At 41.1% G+C, this 26,423-nt stretch overlaps 1 protein-coding gene across 1 annotated transcript in view; it reads left to right on the top strand.

Annotated features, from left to right (window-relative positions):
* The window catches only part of GMDS (GDP-mannose 4,6-dehydratase), a 797,768-nt gene that overhangs the window by 632,934 nt on the left and 138,411 nt on the right, over positions 1-26,423 (top strand). Inside the window, exon 9 of the mRNA XM_066268525.1 lies at positions 19,086-19,182. Within this exon, the coding sequence (XP_066124622.1) occupies positions 19,086-19,182 (97 nt within the window). The remainder of the gene's footprint in view (positions 1-19,085; positions 19,183-26,423) is intronic.

Consider the following 26,423-nt stretch of genomic DNA (forward strand, 5'->3'; position numbering starts at 1 on the left):
TTTCACTAAAATTCACTTCAAATTTCAGGCAATGACCTCTGTTTTGTTTCAGATGACAGACTAAACTACAAATCAACCTTTTAGTGGTATGTTAAAAAGTGCCGCTGCGTGGCCCTGGCCGGTTGGCTCAGCGGTAGAGCGTCAGCCTGGCGTGCGGGGGGACCTGGGTTCGATTCCCAGCCAGGGCACATAGGAGAAGCGTCCATTTGCTTCTCCACCCCCACCCTCCTTCCTCTCTGTCTCTCTCTTCCCCTCCCGGAGCCAAGGCTCCATTGGAGCAAAGATGGCCAGGGCGCTGGGGATGGCTCCTTGGCCTCTGCCCCAGGCGCTAGAGTGGCTGTGGTCGTGGCAGAGCGACGCCCCAGAGGGGCAGAGCATCGCCCCCTGGTGGGAAGAGCATAGCCCCTGGTGGGCGTGCCGGGTGGATCCCAGTCGGGCGCATGCGGGAGTCTGTCTGACTGTCTCTCCCCGTTTCCAGCTTCAGAAAAATACAAAAAAAAAAAAAGTGCCGCTGCATAGTGTATAAAATTTTGGTGAAGTCAATAACCTTTTACAAAGTCTTTCCTAATAGAGATGGGTGTGACCCTTCTAAATGAACTCAAGACCTTGCTGTGTCCCTTTAGTACGAATCTTCTCGGTGGCAGCATATCAGCCTGGGTGTCCAGTACCTGTTTCAGGTCTTTCTGTGCCATTTCATTGGAGTTGTGGGGACAGAATGTTTGCAGTGCATATTAGTTATTCTGAACATATAAAACCCCTTCACAGGGCCAGATCATAAAATCACGATGGCTTTGTGAGTAGTATCTGCAAGTAATGGTACATCGCTTGTTTGCTTGAGTTCAGTTCCCTTCCTCTGGATCCTCTCCAGGCTGCATGCATCAACACACCAACCTTAGCCGGAGGAAGCGGAGGGAAGCCTCAGGCAGCTCTGTGTGCAAGGGCCAAGGCTGCTTCTTAGGCCTCAGAGTCCCTATTACATCTTTGAGCTTTGGACAGGGTCATCGAGTCTTTCCTGGAAACAGTGTCTGCATAGTCAGAAAGTTGGTGGAAATGAGCAAAGCATAAAGGGCCGAGGATAGTATTGTACCTCAGTAACTCATCGTTTTATTACAACTAGGGAAACATGCTTTTCTAGACCATCGGTACTGAGGCCTCTTTCTCCCAATTGTGCTATTTTACTTTCTTTATCTCATGACTTGGTCGATTTCAGTCCTAAGACACTCATCTTTCTGTGTACACAGAATGGCATAAGATGGTATGAAAGCACAAACCCAGTGCCACAGTCCCTGGCTTTGAATTCCAGCTCTGCAACTTCCTACTGGCCTTATTTATCCTCTCTGTGTCTTCACTTTCCCAGCTGTGAAATGGGGATATTAAGAGTAACTACTGGCCCTGGCTGGTTGGCTCAGTGGACAGAGGGTTGGCCCAGCGTGCAGCCGTCCCACATTTGATTCCTGGTCAAGGCACACTTGAGAAGTGACCATCTGCTTCTCTTCCCCTCTCTCTCCCCCTTTTCTCTCTCTTCCCCTCTTGTAGCCAGTGGCTGAGTGGGTCCTAGTGCGTCAACCTCAGACACTAAGGATAACTCAGTTGATTTGAGCATCGGCTCAGATGGGTTGCCAGGTGGATCCTAGGCAGGACACATGCGGGAGACTGTCTCTTTATCTCCCCTCCTCTCACTAAAAAAAAAAAAAAAAAAAGGAAAGGAGAGAGGGAGAGAGAAAGGGAGGCAGGGAGGGAAAGAAAGAAAGGAGGGAGGGAGGGAGGGAGGGAGGACCTACCTAAAACAGTGCCTGATATATCTAGGCTTTATGTAAGTATTTGCTGTTAATGAAATAGGTAATTGATTGAAAATGACATCTGTCAACAGTGAACACAAGGGATAACTGAAATGTAAGCACTGAGATTGGGCAACTGATATTTTGGGGGACAAGGAAAACCAAAGTTGCACTAATGTGTAACCAGAAGGAATTTAACAGAGACACTTAGCAGAGAAAGGCAATTGTCAGAGGAAGAACCAGCTTGCTCAGTTGCAGTTAGATAAAAGTTGTGAATCTAATGAGGCATCTCTTTGTTTATAATACATGACCCCTCCTGTGAAGTAACTGGCCATTTATCAGAATTATAACACCCTTTTCCTGAATATCTCTCCTGTAGAGCTATGGTTTCTCAAGCTTTAATTTCTGTGAATCACTTGAGGATCTTGTTAAAATGCAGATTTGGAATCAGTAAGTCTGGGTAGGACCTGAGATTCTGAATTTCTAACTACATACCAAGTGATGCCAATGCTGTTGGTCTGTGGATTACAATTTGAGCAGCAAAACCTGAGAGAATTATAAAACCTCAAGTTTCAAATGACCTTGACAATTGCCAAGGACAAGTCCTTATCACTTTTGACCTTGTTTTTAATCATCTGTGACCTTCCTTTCCCTGGTAGACTGGCCAGTCAGCTCCTTATGGGCAGAATCTGGTCCTGGTTCCTTTTGTACCTTTATTTTTCCCAGCACAGTCAGACATGTGGTAAATAAATGGACATTTTAATGAATCAATAATGGAAAAAATAATTTTTGGAAGCTGAGGAATTTGATTGTGGGTGGTTGCAGGGGGGAAATTGTTTAAAAATGTGAAGACTTAGGGACTCTAGAGTTCTCGTGAGAACAGTTCAGTGAACACCGGCAACTGGTCCAGTCCATTTTCCTCCTTTTTTCTCTGTTCCTCATGTCTCCAGTACTCATAAGGTTATCTAAATGCTAGCTGAATTTAATTGCAGTTGGACTGAATTTATTATCTGATAAACTGAGGTAAAAAGAGCTCTCTGGACTTCCCAATTCTGCCGTTTACAGCTTGGGCACTCAGAGGAGAGGAAGGGCTCTAGAAAGCAGGATTGTGTAGTGCTCACCTTTTCTCTCATATAGTTTGAAGGAGACAGACACAGAGAAGACTGGGGTCTCCAAAGCATAAAGCCAGAGCTTCTGGGAGCTGCTTCTGGTTCAACCATGACTGAACTGATCTCTCGCCCAGTGGACCACCTTTGACGATACAAGTCACGCCAGAGGCCGAGGAGCACTGCGGTCATACCAGTAATCACCACGTGCCCAGTCCCGCCATGTCTTGACAAGTCAGGTTCTTTCAAATGAACTAATTCTTTCATTTATAAAGTAGTTTGCTTCAAAAATTATAATAGCAGTCTGTCAAAATAACCTTGGATATTGGAGAATGTCAAAGAGCTTAACTTTTTTAAAAAACATTTAACCTGATTTTCTATAACATTTTGCATTTTAAAACATTTGACATTGCTTACATCCCAACAATGAGTGAAAGTTTATAAACCCACAAGCAATTTTGCAGTAGTTTTAAGGTAATTTTGTTTCTGAGTTGTAATATGTAGAGCAAAAATTTTTAATTGGTATCACTTTACATGTCACTTTTTATTCACCTATATTTTATTCTCACCTAGCTTCCTGACTTATAATTTTTTTTGCATAAACACATTATGCAAGAAATTAATTATATTAATTAGAGAAGATTAAGAACAGGAAGGTAAAATTATGGTCTTGATGCTGGGAATTGAAATCTTGAATAAAAATTAAAAACAGGAGCTTGACCTGTGGTGGCGCAATGGATGAATCTTCAACCTGAAACGCTGAGGTCGCCAGTTCAAAACCCCAGGCTTGCCTGGTTCAAGGCTCATATGAGAAGCAACTATGAGTTGATGCTTCCCACTCCTCCCTCACATCTTTCTCTGTCTCTCATCTCTCTAAAATCAATAAATACATTTTAATTAATTAAATAAATAAATAATAGGAGGATATTAAATAATCTTTGCAATGCAGTTTAATCATCTATATTATCGTTTTGGCTTCTATTTTATTATTTAAATAAGATATTATATGTTTCAAGGAAATTACCCATATTCTTTTGTAGACTTAAAAATGTATTATGGGTTGCTTGTTTTGGTAGTGAGTTTTTCACATTTTTAATACAGAGTTCATATTGCTTTTTAATAACCCTCCATAGTTCTTACTGAAATGTATTTAGAAGAAATATCCTTCACTCCACAATGAAGACAACTTAACACCTAATTTTCTAAACAAAGGTACCCTTTTTGTTTGTGTTCTTTTAAGAAACCAAGCATGACATTTTATTATTAGGTGTGTTTTGTTAAGCTCCAAAACTTGTGATGGATAATATATATAGATTCTTTTTTTTTAATGTGTGGAGTGTCCATGCTAATAAAACAAAGCCTTGAACATAATGAAAGTATTTACATGAGAAAGGATAGAAAAGTGAATGAGCACTTTTATGAGTCAGAATTTATGCGTTTTGTTTGTCTCTTTTTAAAGAGAGAGAGACCTTAAATCAGGAACAAGACAGGGTTGTCCACTCTCTCCACTCTCATTTAATGTGGTACTAGAGGTTCTAGCCAGAGCAATCAGACAAGACAAAGAAATAAAAGGCATCCATATCGGAAATGAAGAAGTAAAGGTATCACTTTTTGCACATGATATGATCCTATACATCGAAAACCCCAAAGAATCCACAAAAAGACTACTAGAAACAATAAGCCAATACAGTAAGGTCGCAGGATACAAAATTAACATACAGAAGTCAATAGCCTTTCTATATGCCAACAATGAAACAACTGAGAAGGAACTCAAAAGAATAATCCCCTTCACGATTGCAACAAAAAAAATAAAATACTTAGGAATAAATATAACAAAGAATGTAAAGGACTTATATAATGAAAACTATAAACCATTGTTAAGGGAAATCGAAAAAGATATAATGAGATGGAAGAATATTCCTTGTTCTTGGATAGGAAGAATAAATAAAATCAAGATGGCTATATTACCCAAAGCAATATACAAATTTAATGCAATTCCCATCAAACTTCCAATGACATTTTTTAAAGAAATAGAGCAAAAAATCATCAGATTTATATGGAACTATAAAAAACCCCAAATAGCCAAAGCAATCCTAAAGAAAAAGAATGAAGCTGGGGGCATAACAATACCTGACTTCAAACTATATTATAGGGCCACGACAATCAAAACAGCATGGTATTGGCAGAAAAATAGACACTCAGACCAATGGAACAGAATAGAAAGTCCAGAAATAAAACCACATACATATAGTCAAATAATTTTTGATAAAGGGGCCAACAACACACAATGGAGAAAAGAAAGCCTCTTCAATAAATGGTGCTGAGAAAACTGGAAAGCCACATGCAAAAGAATGAAACTGGACTACAGTCTCTCCCCCTATACAAAAATTAACTCAAAATGGATCGAAGATCTAAACATAAGACCTGAAACAATTAAGTACATAGAAGAAGACATAGGTACTCAACTCATGGACCTGGGTTTTAAAGAGCATTTTATGAATTTGACTCCAATGGCAAGAGAAGTGAAGGCAAAAATTAATGAATGGGACTACATCAGACTAAGAAGTTTTTGCTCAGCAAGAGAAACTGATAACAAAATAAACAGAAAGCCAACTAAATGGGAAATGTTATTTTCAAACAACAGCTCAGATAAGGGCCTAATATCCAAAATATACAAAGAACTCATAAAACTCAACAACAAACAAACAAACAATCCAATAAAAAAATGGGAAGAGGATATGAATAGACACTTCTCCCAGGAAGAAATACAAATGGCCAACAGATATATGAAAAGATGCTCATCTTCTTTAGCTATTAGAGAAATGCAAATCAAAACGGCAATGAGATACCACCTCACACCTGTTCGATTAGCTGTTATTAGCAAGTCAGGTAATAGCAAATGTTGGAGAGGCTGTGGAGAAAAAGGAACCCTCATCCACTGTTGGTGGGAATGTAAAGTAGTACAACCATTATGGAAGAAAGTATGGTGGTTCCTCAAAAAACTGAAAATAGAACTACCTTATGACCCAGCAATCCCTCTACTGGGTATATATCTCCAAAACTCAGAAACATTGATACGTAAAGACACATGCAGCCCCATGTTTATTGCAGCATTGTTCACAGTGGCCAGGACATGGAAACAACCAAAAAGCCCATCAATAGATGACTGGATAAAGAAGATGTGGCACATATACACTATGGAATACTACTCAGCCATAAGAAATGATGACATCGGAACATTTACAGCAAAATGGTGGGATCTTGATAACATGATACGAAGCGAAATAAGTAAATCAGAAAAAAACAGGAACTGTATTATTCCATACGTAGGTGGGACATAATAGTGAAACTAAGAGACATTGATAAGAGTGTGGTGGTTACGGGGGGGAGGGGGGAATGGGAGAGGGATAGGGGGTGGGGAGGGGCACAAAGAAAACAAGATAGAAGGTGACAGAGGACAATCTGACTTTGGGTGGTGGGTATGCAACATAATTGAACGACAAGATAACCTGGACTTGTTATCTTTGAATATATGTATCCTGATTTATTGATGTCACCCCATTAAAAAAATAAAATTATAAAAAAAAAATAGAGAGAGAGATAGAGGGACAGACAGGGACAGACAGACAGAAAGAGAGAGAGATGAAAAACATCAACTCATAGTTGTGGCACCTCAGTTGTTCATTGATTGCTTTATCATATGTGCCTTGACTAGGAGGCTACAGCCAAGACAGTGAGCCCTTGCTCAAGCCAGCGACTGTGGGCTTCAAGCCAGTGACCATGGGATTATGTCTATGATCCCACACTCAAGCCGGTGGCCCCACACTCAAGCTGGTGAGCCCGTGACCTCAGAGTTTCGAACCTGGGTCCTAAACATCCCAGGCCAATGCTCCATCCACTGTGCCACCACCTGATCAGGCTCATTTATTTTTAAAGGAACTGAAGGTGGACTCAGAGTAGCCCCAGGGACACTTGGATCCAGGACCTGGAGCCCCATTACACTTCTCTTCTGTCTCTACTGCCATTCGAATGCCACCTTCATTCCTTCAGCATGTCCCCATGACAGAGGATATCATTGCCAGTGTTTCTGTGGACATACCCTAACACAGTCAAAGAGGAAGAAAACCTTTAAAAAAAAAAATTTTTTTTTACTGTATTGAAAGGAGGGGAGGCAGAGACAGACTCCCACATGCTCCCTGACCAGGATCCACCTGGCAAGTCCACAAGGAGGTGATACTCTGCCCAGCTGGGGCCCTTACTCCATTGCAACTGGAGCCATTTTTAGTGCCTGAGGCAGAGGCCATGGAGCCATCCTCAGAGTCCAGGGCCAACTCCCTCCAATCAAGCCATGGCTGCAGGAGGGAAGGAGAAGAGAGAGAGAGAGAAAGAGAGAGAAGCAAGAGGGGGAGGGGTAGAGAAGCAGATGGGTGCCTCTCTGTGCCCTGACCAGGAATCAAACCCAGGACATCCATATGCTGGGCTGATGCTCTACCACTGAGCAAACCAGCCACAGCCAGAAAACCTTTTTTGATAGCTATCCACTTAAGAGAAATCCTGAGAAAGGATCATGGCTGTCCCCTTTAGGTCCTGTGATCATCTCTAGACCAGTCAGCAAAGCCAGAGTGTAAGGGCAGGCTGTTACCCTTGTCCTGTTGTCAAGGGAGAGAATTCTGTGCCTGTAAGCCTCACAGAAATCCATGGTTTGAGTGGGACAGGAGAAGGGACCTCTACCAACAGGGCAATGCCATTTCTAGAATAAAGGTAAAAAGGGGTCCTAGGTAGACAAAAACAACATGTTCTCTGTAGCCCAAAAGTATGCCTTGAGCTACATACAAAGTCACTCAGTCTAATTTCGGGGCTAGGGTACTGTTTCACTGGGAAAGAACGGGGCACAATGAAGTTAAGGGCCCTCCAAAGCTTACTCAGCTCGTTAGTGGTAGAGCCAGGACCTAAACTGAGTATTTTCAAAACAAAGGCCATTTATATGGCACTTTTCATCCTTTCTGTTTATAACCTTTAAAAAAAAAACAACTTTGTGATCTGATGGTTGCATGCAAACAGTGAAGTCACATTATAAGCAAACAATCTGCTAAATTAGCCCAGGGTTTGTGTGCCTCTGAGAAAGAGCAGCCCTGACCAACCTCAAGGCAGAGAGAACAAAAGATGCTGAAGCTCAGATTTTTCATGTTCCAAAGCCCCAGTACTAGTGAGAAAAGATATGAAGGATCTGTGCAGGATAATTTTTGCTATATGTACTTTTGGTCTTTCGCCAGAAGCGTGTTCCCTCTGAACCTCTAGCACCACTCCTAGTTCCTGGAGCACACCCTGTCCTTTAAGACCTGAGCTGGAAGGGAAGGAAACGGGATCGGTGCTGTCTCACTCCAGTGTGTCCTCAGTTGTCCACAGCAGCTGGCCTGAAGGAGGTGCTCAGTAATACCTACTCAGCTGAGCCCAGGTGTACATCCAAACTCCAGCTTGTCCAGAAAGTCCTTCCAGGAATGTCCATTGTCATCCTAACTCCCCCAATTTAGGTACTCCTCAGTATGTTCCTTTCACATGGTGTTGGTGACAGCTATAGGGAAGCCACCATGCTTTCCATCCCTTATCATCCTAAGGAGAGATGAGGAGGAGGAGCTGAGCTGGTACAGAGGCGTGAAGATGGAGAGGATGGGCTGACCCACAGAAGACAGTCACCAGGATTCAGTGAACAATTGGACTTAGAGGGTGAAGCAGAGCTTGACTAGAAAACTGTCTTCCCTCCCATCATTTTTCCCTGCTGTGTTTATGTGCTTGAAGGAAAGTGATAGTTATTCCTTAAACCTCTGGACTTTCTCTTTCTTCATCATTACATGCCTTTCAGATAAGGCACACCAATCAGTATCAGAAACATTCTCACTTTAGTGTTGTCACTTCCCATTTCTGCTACTGTTTTTGGAAATATCTGTTGTAATTTTCACTGGAAAAACTTGTAAAATGTGTTGTCATCAATATATTTAGAATTGGCACACACATTTGCTCTTGAAGCTTTCGACATCATTTAAGAGATTTTTGCTTGGAATTTATCTGAAAATAACACATTTGTTTTGAGTTTGGGTGAACAAAAGATATTCAGGGGAGCAGACCAGCAATTCTGGTAAAATGTAAGGTAATGTTTTAAATTAAGTTCCCAATTGGCCATCAATATTCAGAAGGCACCCTTATGACCACAAATATTTTCTTCTAAGAACAATACAGGGTATGTGTTTGTTTATTTGTTATTGTTAGTTTTATTTTCTAGTTTTTTAGTGTTATGTTTTGCCTTTGATTTTCCCATCTGCTGATTACTAAGTAATGTGAAAAGGAAGCACTGTTTTCCTACAATTAAAGTGATGGTAGCATGAACCAAGCAGGCAAATATAGGGCTCACAAAAATTAGGGGATATTTCAAAATGAATATGAAGCAATTAAAAAAAGAAGCATTTGATTTTTTTATTAAGCAGGAACATCAGAAAAGCAAACAAGAAGTCAAAGAAAGTTGTTCAGTTATGCAGATGACATGCAAAACCAACTATGATTTCATTGGTGAAAATGCACTATACAAAAGGCTGACAGTACTGGAGTGTGCACATTCCATGATCCCCTAATTTTGGGGGGAAGTGTACTTGTTTTGACTGATTTTCTGTCATTAACCTTGTTAAATTTTGAATTGTAAGAGTAACCTGCAGCCTTGTGAGGGCCACTCTTTACTACTTGGAGAGGGAGACAGAGGTTTCAGCCAATGGAAATATTCATCCTAGTTTGTGGTTTGTAGATACATTCTCAGTAAAAACAGGGGTAACAATTACAATACAATGGTACCTTGAGATACGAACAGACCAACATATGAATTTTTTAGGATACAAGCTGCGACTAGGTCCGTATTTTTGTTCAAGATCCAAGTGAAATTCCGAGATACGAGTCGTGATTCAGGAAGCTGCCGCTAGTTGGCACGTTGGCGCACGGGTCCAGTATCGGCAGTTTGATATACGAGTTGACTGACTTACGAGCTCGGTTACAGAAAGAATTAAATTCATATCTCAAGGTACCACTGTATATTTAAAAAGAAACTCATTTCTAAATGACTGACATAATAAGACATTTTGTGTTCCTGCACATTCTTTCCCCGATAGGGAATTGTTTTGTGGTGGCTGGGATTTCTGGCCCCTGGTCCTTGAGGATGCACCTGGAGAGAGCTGTGAAAGAGGAAGTGAGTGCGTGGCGGCTGTGGGTGTGAATCCTGTGTTTCTGTGGCTGAGCCTGTGACTGTGCTCCATAGCATTATTCGGGGAAACACATTATGCCAGGCAGGCGTTTTTGATGAACAGATCTTCTCATGTCACACTTCTAAGGGTTCCTAGGGGAATATCAGGAGAAGGAGAATTGCTGTGGCTCTGCATTTTTCCTCTGGGAAGATTTCATACCTTTACACATGCAGAGGTCCCTCAGCGTCCCTCTCCCTGACAGAGCATCGCACCATCTGTTTCCAGACTGGCTACCTCTGCACCCCCAATAGCTTTAACTCCCTCCTATCTCTTGCTACGTGCTTATTTGATGTCCATACCAAGCTGAGTGAAAGCTAAACTACTGAGTGATAGAAATAGAACTCATACTCAGCCATCTACCTCTTAGGATCTGCCTTTAGAGTTAGAAAACCACTCACTGTGGGAAAGCCTGAATAGAAAGCCTGTTCCTGAATGTAAGTACTGTGGGAACTTTCTGGAGGTACTCTAAAGCCTTCAGAAGTATATAAATAACAGTTACTAATAATAAAGAGATTTGGACTTTCCATATAAGCTTCAACTTGCCATTGAAAGACAATTTCTCTCTTCCCTCCCTTTTTTCTTTAATCTTTTTTTTCTTTATCCCCTCTCCTCTCTCTCTAGAAATTTAAGCTCTGCTATCATTTTATATTTATAACTTCTAAGATACTTGGAGTTTTAACCCATAAGAAACAAAATACAACAGCTCAAAGTGATGTGAACCTTTATTGAAATAACAGAATTTTGAATTATTAGCACATGTGGGATCTAATTTGAGAACTGATTTCATGCTGTGTCTTGGACGCGGAGGCAACTCTCATTCCATTTTGTGTACTGTTGACACAATTCACCGGGTTGCAGGTCAATTTAAATTCTTGAAGGTTTCTTTAGAGCCTCAAAATAACCAGTGCCCCTATATGTTACCTAATTAAACAGCCAGCATAATACCTAGGACATAGTAGATGCTCAATAAATGTGCTCTCTTCTCTGGCCTCTTGATTTTTCTCTCAAAAGAGAATCAAAAGACTCATCTAAGAGAATCAAAAGACATTTTTTTCCCTGGTGAAGTATAGGCTCTCATTGGGTGACAATAAGAGCACATTATTTACAAATATATAGAAGTAGATGATGGTGTTGTACAGATTTGTTATAGCAAAGTGATCAAGATTGGAGTGGTATCTGTAGAAAGGCAGATTAAAACAGACCCCGGGCCAATGTGGGAGTATGGATGGTAGTTAAGGAGAAGGAAAGCACTCCAAGTGGGTGGAATGGCATGAGAAAAGGCATGGAGGCAGGAGTCATTAAAGTGTATGTGGGCGATGGCCAAGCAGATAAACTGGGTTGAACCAGCCTGACCACTTTAGAGCACATCAAGAGATACCCACACCTACTATACCCTCTGCTTCTCCTCAGTTATTCTCTAGGTCTCGACTTAACAAATACCCATAACAAATACCTTGCTTCAACCAGGTCTTGCTAGGTGCTCTCTCTGGCCCTCTCACAGACCCTATCCATCTTCTACCATCATTACTTACTACACTAGATGGTGGTAGCCACTGGACTTTAAACCTTTTAAAGACAAAGCACACATCTTGCTCACTCATACGTGTGTTCTTGACACCTGGCTTAGCTTAGTGCTGAGCACTTAGTAGGGGGTAAATGCAGATTTGAGGATGAGGGAAGGGCAGATGCATAGATAAGGTTGGCCAAACTGAGGAGGTACACGTGACAGAAGGCCCTGAACTATGGCTAGACTCTCATACAGAACTTGAACACTAGTGCTTCCCACCATGACCCCTTAGAAAGACCTTCACATATTTTGCTTACTCCTATAAAGCAGGAGAAACTCCACTGACACCTTTGGAAATGGTACACTTAGCTGAGTTAAAATGTTAAAAAATAATGCCGGTGGATAGAGCACTGTTAGCAATCCATGGAAAGGTATCACAGAGGCTCATTTGCAAGCCAGCTGTGCCTGTGAGGGAGTCTCCTTTCACTGCCATGTCACAGCTGGGGAGGACAGCCTCTGCCTTTTTTTTTCTTTAATTTGATCACTTGAGCTACCCTCATTAGGCATGACTATACAAGGCTTTACCATTGAGTTAATTATACCTATCCTATTTCCTAACAATAAAACATAAGAAAAGACCACTTGAAAGTAGAGTGTCTCTATTTAATAGTTTCTCGGTGATACTGATAGAAAAAAGAAATCAAGAGTAATATTGACCAGTTAACAACGCTTGCAGAAAATGTGGGGGGGTGGCCTCCCCATGAAAATGACTGTGTCCTTTTAAGAGGTCATTCCACCTGTTGTGCTCATTTCCACCTTGTGAGATGGAGGTATTTCTGAGCCCCTCCCCATGAGGAGTTTTGTAAATTGTTTGGCCCCCTAAGCTCTCCCCCCCCCCCCGCATGGAAACTGCTGGTTGTTGCCTGACTGTTGGTGTGGGGACTCATTAGTTGACACTCACAAGGGGCCATTATATGGACAGCACAGTTGAAAAGTCTCCATTACTCATCATGAACAGTGTACAAGGATTAAATTTTACACTTTTTGTTGTAGTTGATTATTAACAACAATGTAAGAGCTGGAAATGTGTCACTTAATAACAGTTGTCATTATTAATTTAAATATTGATAAAATTGTGAAGGAGTGAGCACGGATAAAGAAGACAAAGGAATTTCCATTTTCATAGCAATCTGGAAACCCTGTGGACAACTTAAGTTCTTATATATACACAGTACAACCTTTACACTAGTGCTGTCTTTTAGAAATTAGAGTAGGTTTTGTGATTAAAACAGTGATCCCTGAACCTGGAAATCATGCCCTGTACTCCCTTCTCCTGTCCTACCCCTCACTCCGTTCTGGAAACAGCATCTCCTCCTGCTTTCTCAGGAAGAAGCTATTGTTGTCCCTCCTGCCTGTGCCTTCAGCCCTTCTTCATAGCTCCTGCCTGTTCACATTGTGACATTTTCAAATCCAACCTTTGTTTAAAATGTACCCCCAAAAAACACTCTCTTCCTCCTGACCCCACCCTTCCTTTCAGCTCCCCTCTCTGCCTAGAAGTACCAAGGAGCTGCTCTCCTCACTGTGGCCCATCCCCTTTACTTCAGACCAGTCTCCTCTGTCCCACAGACCCCATCAAAACATTCTTTCTATGTCCCCAGGGACCTAACCCTGATGGACCTGTTTTCGTTCTCTAATCCTCCTTGATGGCTCTCCAGCATCTGGCCGTGTGGACACTGCCCTCCCTTGGTACACACCTCATCCCTTATTTTCCAGCAGTCCAGCCTCTTTCCAAAAGTCAGCCCCTCCTCAGTCTTTGCAGACTGGATGTGCCCACCCTGTGGGTGGTTTCCTCTGTGGAGGATGTGGCAGCTGGAGTGTCAATGGCTACAAAAATATCAGCTCTTCTGGTTGTCCAGAAAGTCCTCATTTAATGTCCTCATAGGTTCTTGGCAACTACAACTTTAAGTGAAATGAGATAAAACCAATTTCACCATAGGATAATTGATAACTAAACTTAAGTTCCTATAGTATATTTCTGATCAGGTAAGCATCAGCAAACTTATAAATAAAGACCCTAAATACTGCTAGTTTTAAACACTGAAATAGCTGTGAAGTATGCATATGTTTAAGAAAGATTAATAACAAGCAAAATCATAAATTTCAGGGTTGCAGGTGGCAGAAGCCCAACCTGGCAGCTGAGGGCACAAGCAGGCCCCACACTAGAGAAGACACATGTCCATCACAGGGCACATCACACACCCCACACATACTGACACTGGGACAATGTAGACATGTGCACAGCTCTAATTTGCAGAAGGAAACCAGAGTCCCTGGTGAAACCCCTCATGGACATGGGGAGACCGTGCAAACCCCAAACAGACAGTGTATATCTAAAAATTATTTATTCTTTCTGCAAAATTAATAAGGTAACCAATGCATATTTCTAGTTTGGAAATAACACTCCTTTGGAATTTTGAAGGCACTGCGCATGGCTTTTACTCGGCAGAGCTGCTGTAGGTCACTGAGAGCCGCTCTGCGTGGCGTGTTCTCTGCAGGTCCATCAGACCACGTCTGTCCCAGTATGCTGACATTGTCTGTCATGTGGGCCTAGCCCCATTTATGTTAGGCATTCTTTTGGGGGATCCTTTTTCTTTCTGGAAATGTCTGTTCTTTTGCTCTGATCAATTTTCTTGATTTATTTTTAGCTAATTATTTGCTCTGCTCCATTTTTTCTATAGTCCCTGGAAATCCTATTATACTGACCTCTTGAGGCCATCTTCTGATTTTTTTTTTAACCTTCCTTCTGTTTTTTCATATCTACAGCTCTATGCTCTACTTTCTGGGAGATTTCCTCAACCTGATCTTCAAAACCTCTTGAATTTTTAATTTCTGAGTTTTTTTTCAATTTCTAAAATCTCATTTTAAGTGTCCTTTGTTTTTGTTTCTTTAATGTCTTCCTTATGTCTGAAGATATTAATGGTGGTATGTGTGAGTTAGTTTGTTTTGTTTTTAAATTATCTTCCTGTTTGTTCTGTTTGCTTCAAGCTGCTATTTTTAGATTTGTTTGTTGTGATTTATATTTTTTATATATGTGGTGTTCCTCATGTATCTATCTTATAGTGATTGGTTTTCTGTTTGTGTTCAAAAGTGGGGCTTGAAAAACTAATTGGGAGTTACTGAGAACATGGCGCTTGTTGAGTGTCATTACAGGGAGACTTGGCGGGTCAGTTTAGTTAGAGGGTCTCTGATGCCCAGAGAAGAGTCCCCAGTGTCTCCCTGGAAGGAAATAAGCCTGGCGGCAGCACCCTGACATAACTGGGAAATCCCAACATGTAGCATACATATTTCAGTTCATTTTTCCTTATTTCCAGCATGATGGCCCCACCCTTCACTGGGCCCAGCGCCTCCACTCCTGGGACCTGCTTCTCCAGCAGGGGTGAGGCATTTGCCTGGTGATACGTGATGTCAGAGGGCCCTGGGCATCAGACCGCTTCTCAGGCAGACTATGTGCAGCCCAAACTTCGTAAGCCCTTGGGGCTCCCATTTTGCTGCTACTGGCCTAGGAGTCTGTTTTCTAGGGTTCCTGAAAAATTCTTCAACACCCATTCATCTACTTCCCCACTTTCAGAATTTAGTGTCTCTCTTTACCTTCCTGTTCTTTTAGCCCTTGTGAGTTTATTCTTTTATTTGAAAGGAGTCAGGGGAAGGAGCAAAAGTGTGTGCAAATGACCATCTTTATTCAGAACCTAATAATTCTTCCAAGACTGGTTAGTTATGTCATTTGCTTCATTTTAGCTTCTGGCAAACTGTTTCTGTGTTTGTGTCCTAGTGAAATAGTGTTTCTTAAAATAATTCCTGAAAGCTTTTGTGATATTCAGGTTGCTACAAGGAGGACATCGCCCTTCCCCAACTTCAGCTATGTCTCTTAAACATGACTTACCCAGTTGACTTTCCTTTTGTTCCTTAAAGGGATTTCTAATTGAGATTCTAATAGCACCTCATCTTTCCTTATTGTGCTTAAGTCTGCTATTCTTCAATGTTTTCCTTGCTTTTTAATGCTTATTAGGACCCAACAACTTATTTTAAAGATAGAATTATACAGGATTCCTGCTCAGTGAGCTGTTGATCTAAATTAGTGGTTAGCAATTCCTGTTAGTTAGCTAAATCCTCAACCCCCTGTCAAGTTATCTCGTTTCATGAACATTACAGCTCTGCTTTGAGTCATAACATTACTTGTTAGGACAAGTTAGCTGTTACCATCTACTTGTTAATACAAATGTTTCACATATTGTTGTAACTGAATGTTTTTTGGCTCTTGGCCGAAACTTTTGCTTACTGCCCTCCCGTAGATCTAGTGCAAATTAGAAAGTGATTTTTGCTAACTCAGTCTGCTTTGAGCCATTTCCTGGTTACAGTTGATTATTCAGTGCAGCTGCATTCATCACAGGGGCAATGTCATGCCCTTAGAAATGGTTTGGACTATAGACAGCCTCTGCAAAATGGCAGCCCTGCAGACAGTAGTCAGAGACAAGCCTGTGTGCTGGGAGCTCACACCCGTAGGTGCTTAAGTGGCATCAAACTCCACTCTAACTTGCAGATTCCTTCTTTCAGTCCTTTCCCATTTCAGCTACTGTCACAAATTTTAAATGTTACATGTTACTGCAGAACCATCAGAGAGAATCAGTAGGAGATGGGAAAATTCAGACTGGTCCAGTAATGCAAGCTGTAGATATGAAAGGAAATGAAATGCTGTCTTTTTGTGAAGAGTGAGGCTATCTCATTAATTCATCTCCTCGCTCAGAGAGAGCAACATATGGCCTCAAGACCAAATCCAAGGCCTGATTTTTACTGTCCTCTAAGATTTTTATGGTTCCAAGGGGTAATTTAAAAAAGAAAAAGATGATGATAATGAAGATGAAAAAGAGGAGGAAGAATAGTGAGGAGGAGGGGAAAAGGAAGAAAATGTAACAGAGACTGTATGTATGTGATGTTTAACGCCTACAGTGTTTACTCTTCGGTGCTTTACAGAAACAGTTTGCTGGCCCCTGGTGTAGACACCACTGGCTTGGCTTCCTGCCCTCCCCAGACATGGAAAGTTCTCCAGCTTTTCCCAAGGCCTTAGCCACTTACATATGTGTGTGTGTGTTTATCTGTGGCTTCAAATAATACTTTAATCGTCGGTAGATTTGAACCATCACTTCTTAGGTTTGTGACATCTAAGCAAATTTACCAACATGAAGGACAGAGCGTTATGTCTATATGTACATAAGTTGGCATGACCCGTTGTAGATTGCATGCCTAGCTACGATTGGAGAAAAACAGCAAAATTATGAACACTTTGGCTTAGGTGGAGATACTATCGGAAAGATATATATCGAACTTGTTTATGTGAGTATAAAATGTAAACAAAAGTAAAATTAAAATATGCTTTTATGATACAGATATCTTATTTACCTGAAGCCTAACCAAAGAAGAGATTTCACTTAAATAATTCACTTTAAAATTAGAGAGGTAATTTTAAGATATTATAACTTTGCCAATTATTCTCCCTCAGTGTGGGTATTAGCTAAAATTTGATAGCTGTCAACAAGAGGTGTACAGGGTTTATCATCACTGTAGGTTTCTCACTTTACAGCATGTTTAGTCTATAGATTCTAAAGCTCCCACATACTATTTCCAGGTGAATTTTCCAAAAACTTAAGCTCTGATCCTGCCAAATCAGTCTAGTCAACAGTAAGAAATTAAATAAGTAAATTACCAAACTTTTTCTTTTAGTCGATTGATCTGAAAGCCCTGGAAGAATGCCAGTGGTACGGTTTTATAGTGTTCAACATATTGTGCTATAATTTTATCTGTGTTGGGGGACATTTTCATATTGGCCTTGAATCCATTGACAAAATTAGCATACTTATAAGCTCATTTCTCCTCCAGTGATGAAATATTATCCCTATCTTATCAAAGGGTGAATTGAGAATAGAACATTTAGGTGATGACTCAGAAATGAAGCAGTGAGACCAGTTTATATCTCTCATACCCAGCCTATGTCCAAAATATAACCATGACCAACATTTTTTTTACCATTGATTTGAGAGAGAGAAAGAGTAACAGAGGGGAAAAGGGGAGAGAGAGAGAGAGAGAGAGAGAGAGAGAGAAGCATCAACGTGTTCCACTTAGTTGTTCCATTTAGTTGTGCACTCATAGATTGCTTCTCATACTTGCCATAACTGGGGATCAAACCCGCACCCCTGGTGCATGGTCAATACTTTATCTATTGAACCACCTGGCCACGGCCTAACCATGAGCAACATTTAATGTTCACCTTCAGCAGCAGCTGTGAGTTACGTGTTTGAGTAGTTTAATACTCTATTCTTTTCTTCAATCCCCTCTGTGACTTTGATCCAGGGGGCACATAGAATCCTGTTGTTACAGAATTCGTCTCCACCTGATAAAGCAAACCAGTTCTGAGGATAAGCATTGAAGTCAAACATTGCTTTGTCATTTCTTTTCTTTCTTTGCCAAAATGGCTCATTTATAAAAAATAATTCAAATTATATAGTATTTTTCTGTTTGGATATTAGATTTTTGAAATCCAGAGGTCAGTATTAAGCCAGTGGTTTATTTCTTTTAAAAGAGAGAGAGAGAGAGAACATTTTACTGGAACTCCAGTGAAAAGCTGATCTTGAAGCTCATGAGCACATCCTGTGCTGTGTGCAGTGTGGACGTGGGGGGCCATTGTGGGATCCTTAAATGTTGTTAACTGTAGATGTTTAAGGAAGAAGAAGCATCATCATAGCTGAGTCAAAGGAGGTAGAGAGATGCTGACACACCTTATCTTAGCAGGAAGTAACCAATTAGTTATGTACTTTTTGAAGATTTAATCATCTGAGATTTATGAACGAGGCCTGCTGACTGGGTGGAGCAAGGGAATTTATGTCTAATACAGGGAAGAAGTGGTTAATTAGGGTATTAAACTTATTCCACACTGGAATTTACAATAAGTATCCATAAAACTACAAAAATTAAAAAAAAAGAAGGGGAGACAAGAAATTAATTCATTCATAATAATTGGCTTTATCAAAAATAATCTGAAGTGTAAAATATTTAAATTCTTTGAAAGTTGCCCAATTCCATATTTTTAATAATCTGTTTATTTCTAAAGTCTTGCCTCTGAACCCATTATGATTTTCTTAAAAAGAAAGGTATGAGGAAAGCCATACCCTTTCTAAACTGATCTGAAAAGGCTTTGAAAGTCACTGTTTCCCTAATAACTCAGTTGAACTTCAGCCTGGGCACCCTGTAGTTAATGAGCTTACATACTCCTGCAGGGTAAAAGCTGAGCTTTCCTGAGGGACTGCAGCCTAGCCAAATGCTCCCAAGCAATTAAAGGCTGATTAAATGTTTATCTTCTTTACAGGTGGGAAGGAAAGAATGAAAATGAAGTGGGCAGATGTAAAGAGACCGGCAAAGTCCATGTGACTGTGGATCTCAAATACTACCGACCAACTGAAGTGGTAAGGATTCCTGGCTGCCTGGCGTGTGGTTACATTCGGCCGGCTGTCTGGGAAAATACTATCATGAATGCATGAAGCCAGCCTCTGAGGCATCTCTCAGTGCGCATTTCCCAAACCAGAGTGCAGTGAATTGAATTTGAGATTTCTTTTCTCACCACAGCATCTACTGCTTTCGAAAGGAAAGCAAGGGTGGAACACACCCAAGGAAATGGTTGATCTCAGAAATGGAGATTCAGATCAATGGCAGATCTAACCCAGTTAGTGCTTGCTTTGATGCCTGATCCCAGATACCTACAAGATATCTGACTTACCTCCATGACCTGCAGGGTCTTACAATCTGGAGGGCTGTCTGCCTCCCCAATGCACACATGCACTCTCTCTCTCACACACACACTCACTCACTCATATACTCACATGAACACGCACAAATTCACTCACTCACGGCACACACAAACATAAGTCATAAGTGGTCTCCCCATAGTTTTTAACACTCAACTCAAGTACTGCCTTGCCTTTGATTCCTGTTCTAGACCACATACCACTATCACTGAAATTTCTACCCTTTCCTTTTTAATTACGTTATATGCTATACACAACTCTAACACCTATTCTAATTTTTAATACTTCATTATTTTCATGTTTTTCTCCCTTTACCAAACTGAACTCTTTCAGGATATGGACCTTTCTTTAGTACCTTCGACTATAACAAAGTAGGTGCTTAATAGATTGATTGATGAATAGATGGATGGATGAATGGATGCATTTCTAAAAACAGAGGTTTCTATATTAAGAAATGACCTATAGGCCTAACCTGTGGTGGTGCAGTGGATAAAGCGTTGACCTGGAACGCTAAGGTCACTGGTTCAAAACCCTGCACTTGCCTGGTCAAGACACATATGGGAGTTGATGCTTCCTGCTTCTCCCCTTTCTCTCTCTCTCTCTCTCTCTCTCTCTCTCTCACACACACACACACACACACTCACTCTCACTCTCCTCTCTTAAATAAATAAATAAATAAATGACCTATAGATTGTTAGAACATAACACTCTCCTTTCCTCTATTTATAAAAGCTTCTAGCTTGGTGTTGTCACTCTAATGTGGTCCACAAAATTCAGCATGTGAAGTATACCTAAAGAAAATAGAAAGTGGCATCTTTAGGGAGAAATGTTCAGATACAGTGGTTGACGTGCATATTAACTGTGAAAATAACATCCTGTGGGCCCGTTTTACCATGTGCTCTACAACCTTTCAGAGATGAGAAAAACCCCAGTGAAAAGAGATTGAGTGTGCAGGTGTCATCAGTAGCCACCCTTTAAAATGTCTTGTTTCAAACAAAAGGAAAAACTTCATGTCGTGCAGTCTTACACAGAGCAGGAAATGAAAAGGAAAGAAAACAGCCAGTGCTCAGAGACCAGGGCCATAGAGTAAAAGCATTGTCCTGGCACAGGGTGTGGCCGGGTGTTTGACACAAGGGAACAATGGCTCCCTGTGCTGGTGGTGAGTGGGTGTGCCAAGGAGAGGATGTGCCTTGTCTCTGTGGGAGGAAGATTCCAGCACACTCCTGCTGACACAGCAAGGAGCGTCTGTCTGTGGAGTCCCAGCCATACTGGCATTTGTTTCCCTGTTCTGAAGAGGTGTGACAGGTGTCACTTTTCTGGAACATCACGCAGATCACCTAAGCAGGCAAAGTTGTTTTCGTGCTAACAAAAGTTGTCATCTCAGAATGGAAAGTGTTACTGAGCCAACATAAAGCTCAATCCTGACAACATGGTTCTTTCTCTCTAACACCAGAATAGTTTCGAAAGCTAGGAAGTCATTAAGAACGGCCTATCTGTCTGTCTCATTAGGCAAGGTGTGGGATTGATAAGAACACAGAACAAAAGAATTTGCTGAACAGGAAAGGACCCTTGGACTAATAAGGTAGCTCTTGAAGTCTGTCCCTGTCGACCCCTCCTTCCTGTCCTGACACTACATCCCTCCCTCTTTCTTTTGTTCATTCAAATGTCATTATCATACCTGTTCTGCAACTCTATTCAACTGGAGCTATTTGAACATAGGAGTGGTGTCTTTTTCCTATGTTTGCTGTGTTTGTTCACTGGTCTAGCTCCCACCCTGGTTCCCTGGATTGCTTGAGTTTGGATGTTTAAATACATTTCATCTTTCTAAGCCTCTAGGCTGCATTAATTTTGTTCACTCCACTTCAACTGAGTATTCTACTGGGCAAGCTTTTCTTGTATAGTGAGACTAAACTTTTAACCTCATTCCTCAGAACAAGGAGTTTCCCCAAAACTTGGATCAGCCTTATGTTGAATCGCCTCAGGGGTGACAGTACTCTTCCAGTTGCGAGGTGACCAGAACAGAACATTTACTTGTAAATGAGCTTTCAGTTAGGTGTGGGCCTTAACAGCCAACACATCTAGAGAGTCATTTGGCATGGGTCCTGAAAAGCACCTATCTTCTCTGATGTTTATGAACACTTAATGTAGTATAGACACAAAATTCTCTCATGGCTAAAGTGTATCCTTCACAGCATCTCCGTGTCTCAGTTCATCTCGCAAGTTCCAAGGCTTCTTTCCATTCCTTCTCAGATTCTATAAAAGCGTGTTCTCCTGGTTGGTTTTAATCATGTGTATCCACCCCAAGACCTTCAGTATATAGAGCATTCCAAAGGCAAAAGCATAAACTAGATCTCTTTAGTGTCAGATAGTTCTAAAATAACTGATAGGAAAAAAAATGCCTGACTGGTAGGGGAGAAGTGGATAGAACATGGACCGGAACACTGAGGTCCCTGGTTCAAAACCCCAAGGTCACCAGCTTGAGCGATGTCTCATAGGATGGAGCACAGGGTTGCCAGCTTGAGGGTGATATCACAGACATGATTCCAAGGTTGCTGGCTTGTGTCTGAAGGTCACTGGCCTGAAACCCAAGATCACTGGCTTGAACTCAAGGTCACTCACTGGCTTGAGCCCAAAGTCGCTGGCTAGAACAAGGGGTCCCTGGCTTGGATTCAGCCCCTGCCCCGCATCAAGGCACATTTGAGAAGCAATCAATGAACAACTAAAGCGAGGCAACTACAAGTTGATGCATCTCCTCCTTCCTGTCTCTCTCTGTTTAGAAAAGGAAGTGAAGAGAAAGGAAAGGAAGGAAGTTTGAAAATAAAACATATCAAGTCTCAGAACACCAGTATCCTGAACCAAGACTAAAGGGACACAGAACTTGAGGTTGTTCTTTGAATAAGATTCAGACTAGTCTAAGAGAGGCTCTTTCACTCAGCATAGTCCAGCACTCACATGTGCCGATAACTCCTGTCCTCGTTAAGGTAGCCACCACAAAACCTTCAGTCTTGCTCATGTACTAGCATTAAAAGTCCTAAAAGCCTGACCAGGCGGTGGCACAGTGGATAGAGCATCGGACTGGACACAGAGGACCCAGGTTCGAAACCCCTAGGTCACCGCCTTGAGCACAAGCACATCTGGCTTGAGCACGGGCTTACCGGCTTGAGCACGGGCTCACCAGCTTGAGCACAGGGTTGCTGGCTTGAGTGTGCGATCGTAGACATGACCCCATGTTCACTAGCTTGAGCCCAAAAGTTGCTGGCTTTAAGCCCAAGGTTGCTGGCATGACCCCTAGGTCGCTGGCTTGAGCAAGCAGTCACTCACTCTGCTGTAGCCCCCACTCCCTGGGTCAGGGCACATATGAGAAAGCAATAAATGAACGACTAAGGTGCAGCAATGAAGAATTGATGTTCTTCATCTCTCCTTTACTGTCTGTCTGTCCCTCTCTCTGTCTCTGTCAAAAAAAAAAAAGTCCTGGGCCCTGGCCGGATGGCTCAGCAGTAGAGTGTTGGCCTAGCGTGCGGAGGACCCGGGTTCGATTCCCGGCGAGGGCACACAGGAGAAGCGCCCATTTGCTTCTCCACCCCTCCGCCATGCCTTCCTCTCTGTCTCTCTCTTCCCCTCCCGCAGCCAAGGCTCCAATGGAGCAAAAAAGGCCCGGGCACTGGGGATGGCTCTGTGGCCTCTGCCCCAGGCACTAGAGTGGCTCTGGTCGCAACATGGCGACGCCCAGGAGGGGCAGAGCAGCGCCCCCTGGTGGGCAGATCGTCACCCCATGGTGGGCATGCCGGGTGGATCCCGGTCGGGCGCATGCGGGAGTCTGTCTGACTATCTCTCCCTGTTTCCAGCTTCAGAAAAATGCAAAAAAAAAAAAAAAAATCCTGTAAGTTTTTGTTCTGAGCTAAGTGTTCTTATATGCAATTAGAACTAGAGTCACCCATCAAAAAGAATAACATAAGAATAATAGGTATATCAGAGGGAGAAGAGAGAGAAAATGGAATGGAGAATATACTCAAACAAATAATAGACGAGAGCTTCCCAAGACTGTGGAAAGAACTAAAGCCTCAAATTCAAGAAGCAAACAGAACAACGAGTTTTCTTAACCACAACAGACCTACTCCAAAGCACATCATGATGAAGATGGCACAAACCAACGACAAAGAAAAAATTCTCAAGGAAGCCAGGGAAAAGAAGAATACACATATAAAGGAAGGCCTATTAGATTATCATCAGATTTCTCAGCAGAAACTCTATAAGCTAGAAGAGAGTGGACCCCAATATTTAAAGCCCTGAAAGAGAGGAACTTTCAGCCAAGAATACTATACCCATCAAAGCTATCCTTCAAGTACGAAGGAGAAATAAAAACATTCACAAATACAAAAAAGATGAGGGAATTTATCATCAGAAAGCCCCCACTCCAGGAAATACTAAAGGGGGTTTTCCAACCAGATTCAAAGAACAAAAAAAACCAAAACCACAAGTAACAGCTCCACCAAGAACACAATAAAACCAAATTTAAACTGTCACAACAAAAGCAAAAAAAAGGGGGGGGGGGGAGGACGGAGATTAAAAGTAGCAAAGGACGATGAAGCACAGAAACACTCATAAGATAGGGTACTACAATGAATATGGTAGGTACCCTTTTCAATACTTAATGGTAACCACACTTGAAAAAACCACCACAGAAGCATATGACTTTAAAAAGGTAGCAACAGAAGAAAGAAGTATGGAATACAAACAAAAACAAATGATAGAAAAACAAAAGAAAAGAATCAAACAAGATACAAAACTAACAGAAAGCAATTTATAAAATGGCAGTAGGGAACCCACAAGTGTCAATAATTACACTAAATGTAAATGGATTAAACTTACCAATAAAAACACACAGTAGCAGAATGGATTAAAAAAGAAAATCCAACTATATGCTGCCTACAAGAAACACATCTAAGCAACAAGGATAAAAACAAATTCAAAGTGAAAGGCTGGAAAACAATACTCCAAGCAAATAACATCCAAAAAAAAGCAGGTGTAGCAATACTCATATCTAATAATGCTGACTACAAGACAGAAAAATTAATCAGAGACAAAAATGGTCATTTCATAATGATTTATTGATTTTTTTAGAGAGAGAGGAGTGTGAGAGAGAGACAGAGAGAGAGAGAGAAGGGGGAGGAGCAGGAAGCATCAACTCCCATATGTGCCTTGACCAGGCAAGCCCAAGGTTTCAAACCGGCGACCTCAGTGTTCCAGGTCGACGCTTTATCCCACTGCGCCACCACAGGTCAGGCCCATTTCATAATGATTAAGGGGACACTGAATCAAGAAGACATAACAATCCTTAATATATATGCACCAAACCAAGGAGCACCAAAATATATAAGACAACTACTTATTGACCTAAAAACAAAAATACAATCATACTTGAAGACCTCAATAAACTGCTGATGGCTCTAGATCGGTCATCCAAACAGAGAATCAATAAAGATATATTCGCCTTAAACGAAACACTAGAGCACCTGGATATGATAGACATCTACAGGACACTTCATCCCAAAGTGACAGAGTATACATTCTTCTCTAGTGTACATGGAACATTCTTAAGAATTGACCATATGTTGGGCCACAAAGATAACATCAGCAAATTCAGAAAAACTGAAATTGTACCAAGCATATTCTCTGATCATAACACCTTGAAACTAGAATTCAACTGCAAAAAAGAGGGGAAAAAAAACACAAAAATGTGGAAACTAAACAACATACTTTAAAAAAATGAATGGGTCAAAGAAGAAATAAGCACAGAGATCAAAAGATATATACAGACAAATGAAAATGACAATACAACATATCAGAATCTCTGGGATGCAGCAAAAGCAGTGATAAGAGGGAAGTTCATATCACTTCATGCCTATATGAACAAACAAGAGAGAGCCCAAGTAAACCACTTAACTTCACACCTTAAGGAACTAAAAAAAGAACAAAGACAACCCAAAACCAGCCGAAGAAAGAAAATAATAAAAATCAGAGCAGAAATAAATGAAACAGAGAATAGAAAAACTATACAAAAAATTAATAAAACAAGGAGCTGGTTCTTTGAAAAGATCAACAAAATTGACAAACCCTTGGCAAGACTTACCAAGGAAAAAAGAGAAAGGACTCATATAAATAAAATCCAAAATGAAAGAGGACAAATCACCACAGACATCATAGATATACAAAGAATTATTGTAGAATACTATGAAAACCTATATGCCACCAAATTCAACAATCTAGAAGAAATGGATAAATTCCTAGAATAATACCACCTTCCTAGACTGAGTCATGAAGAAGCAGAAAGCCTAAACAGACCAATTAACAGGGAGGAAATAGAAAAAACTATTTAAAACCTCCCAAAAAATAAAAGTCCAGGCCCAGACAGCTATACTAGTGAATTCTATCAAACATTCAAAGAAGACTTGGTTCCTATTCTACTCAAAGTCTTCAAAAAAATTGAAAAAGAAGCAATATTTCCAAACACATTTTATGAGGCCAACATAACCCTCATAACAAAACCTGGCAAGGATGGCAAAAAAAAGAAAACTACAGACCAATATCTCTAATGAATACAGATGCTAAAATACTAAACAAAATACTGGCAAATCGAATACAACAACATATTAAAAAAATAATACATCATGATCAAGTGGGATTCATCCCAGAATCTCAAGGATGGTTCAACATATGTAAAATGGTTAACGTAATACACCATATCAACAAAACAAAAAACAAAAACCACATGATCTTATCAATAGATACAGAAAAGGCATTCTATAAAATACAACACAACTTTATAAGACACTCAACAAAATGGCTATAGAAGGAAAATATCTCAACATAATAAAGGCCATATATGATAAACCATCAGCCAA

The sequence above is a fragment of the Saccopteryx bilineata genome, chromosome 3 (genome assembly GCF_036850765.1).
Source record: "Saccopteryx bilineata isolate mSacBil1 chromosome 3, mSacBil1_pri_phased_curated, whole genome shotgun sequence".
In the NCBI taxonomy this organism is placed as follows: domain Eukaryota; kingdom Metazoa; phylum Chordata; class Mammalia; order Chiroptera; family Emballonuridae; genus Saccopteryx; species Saccopteryx bilineata.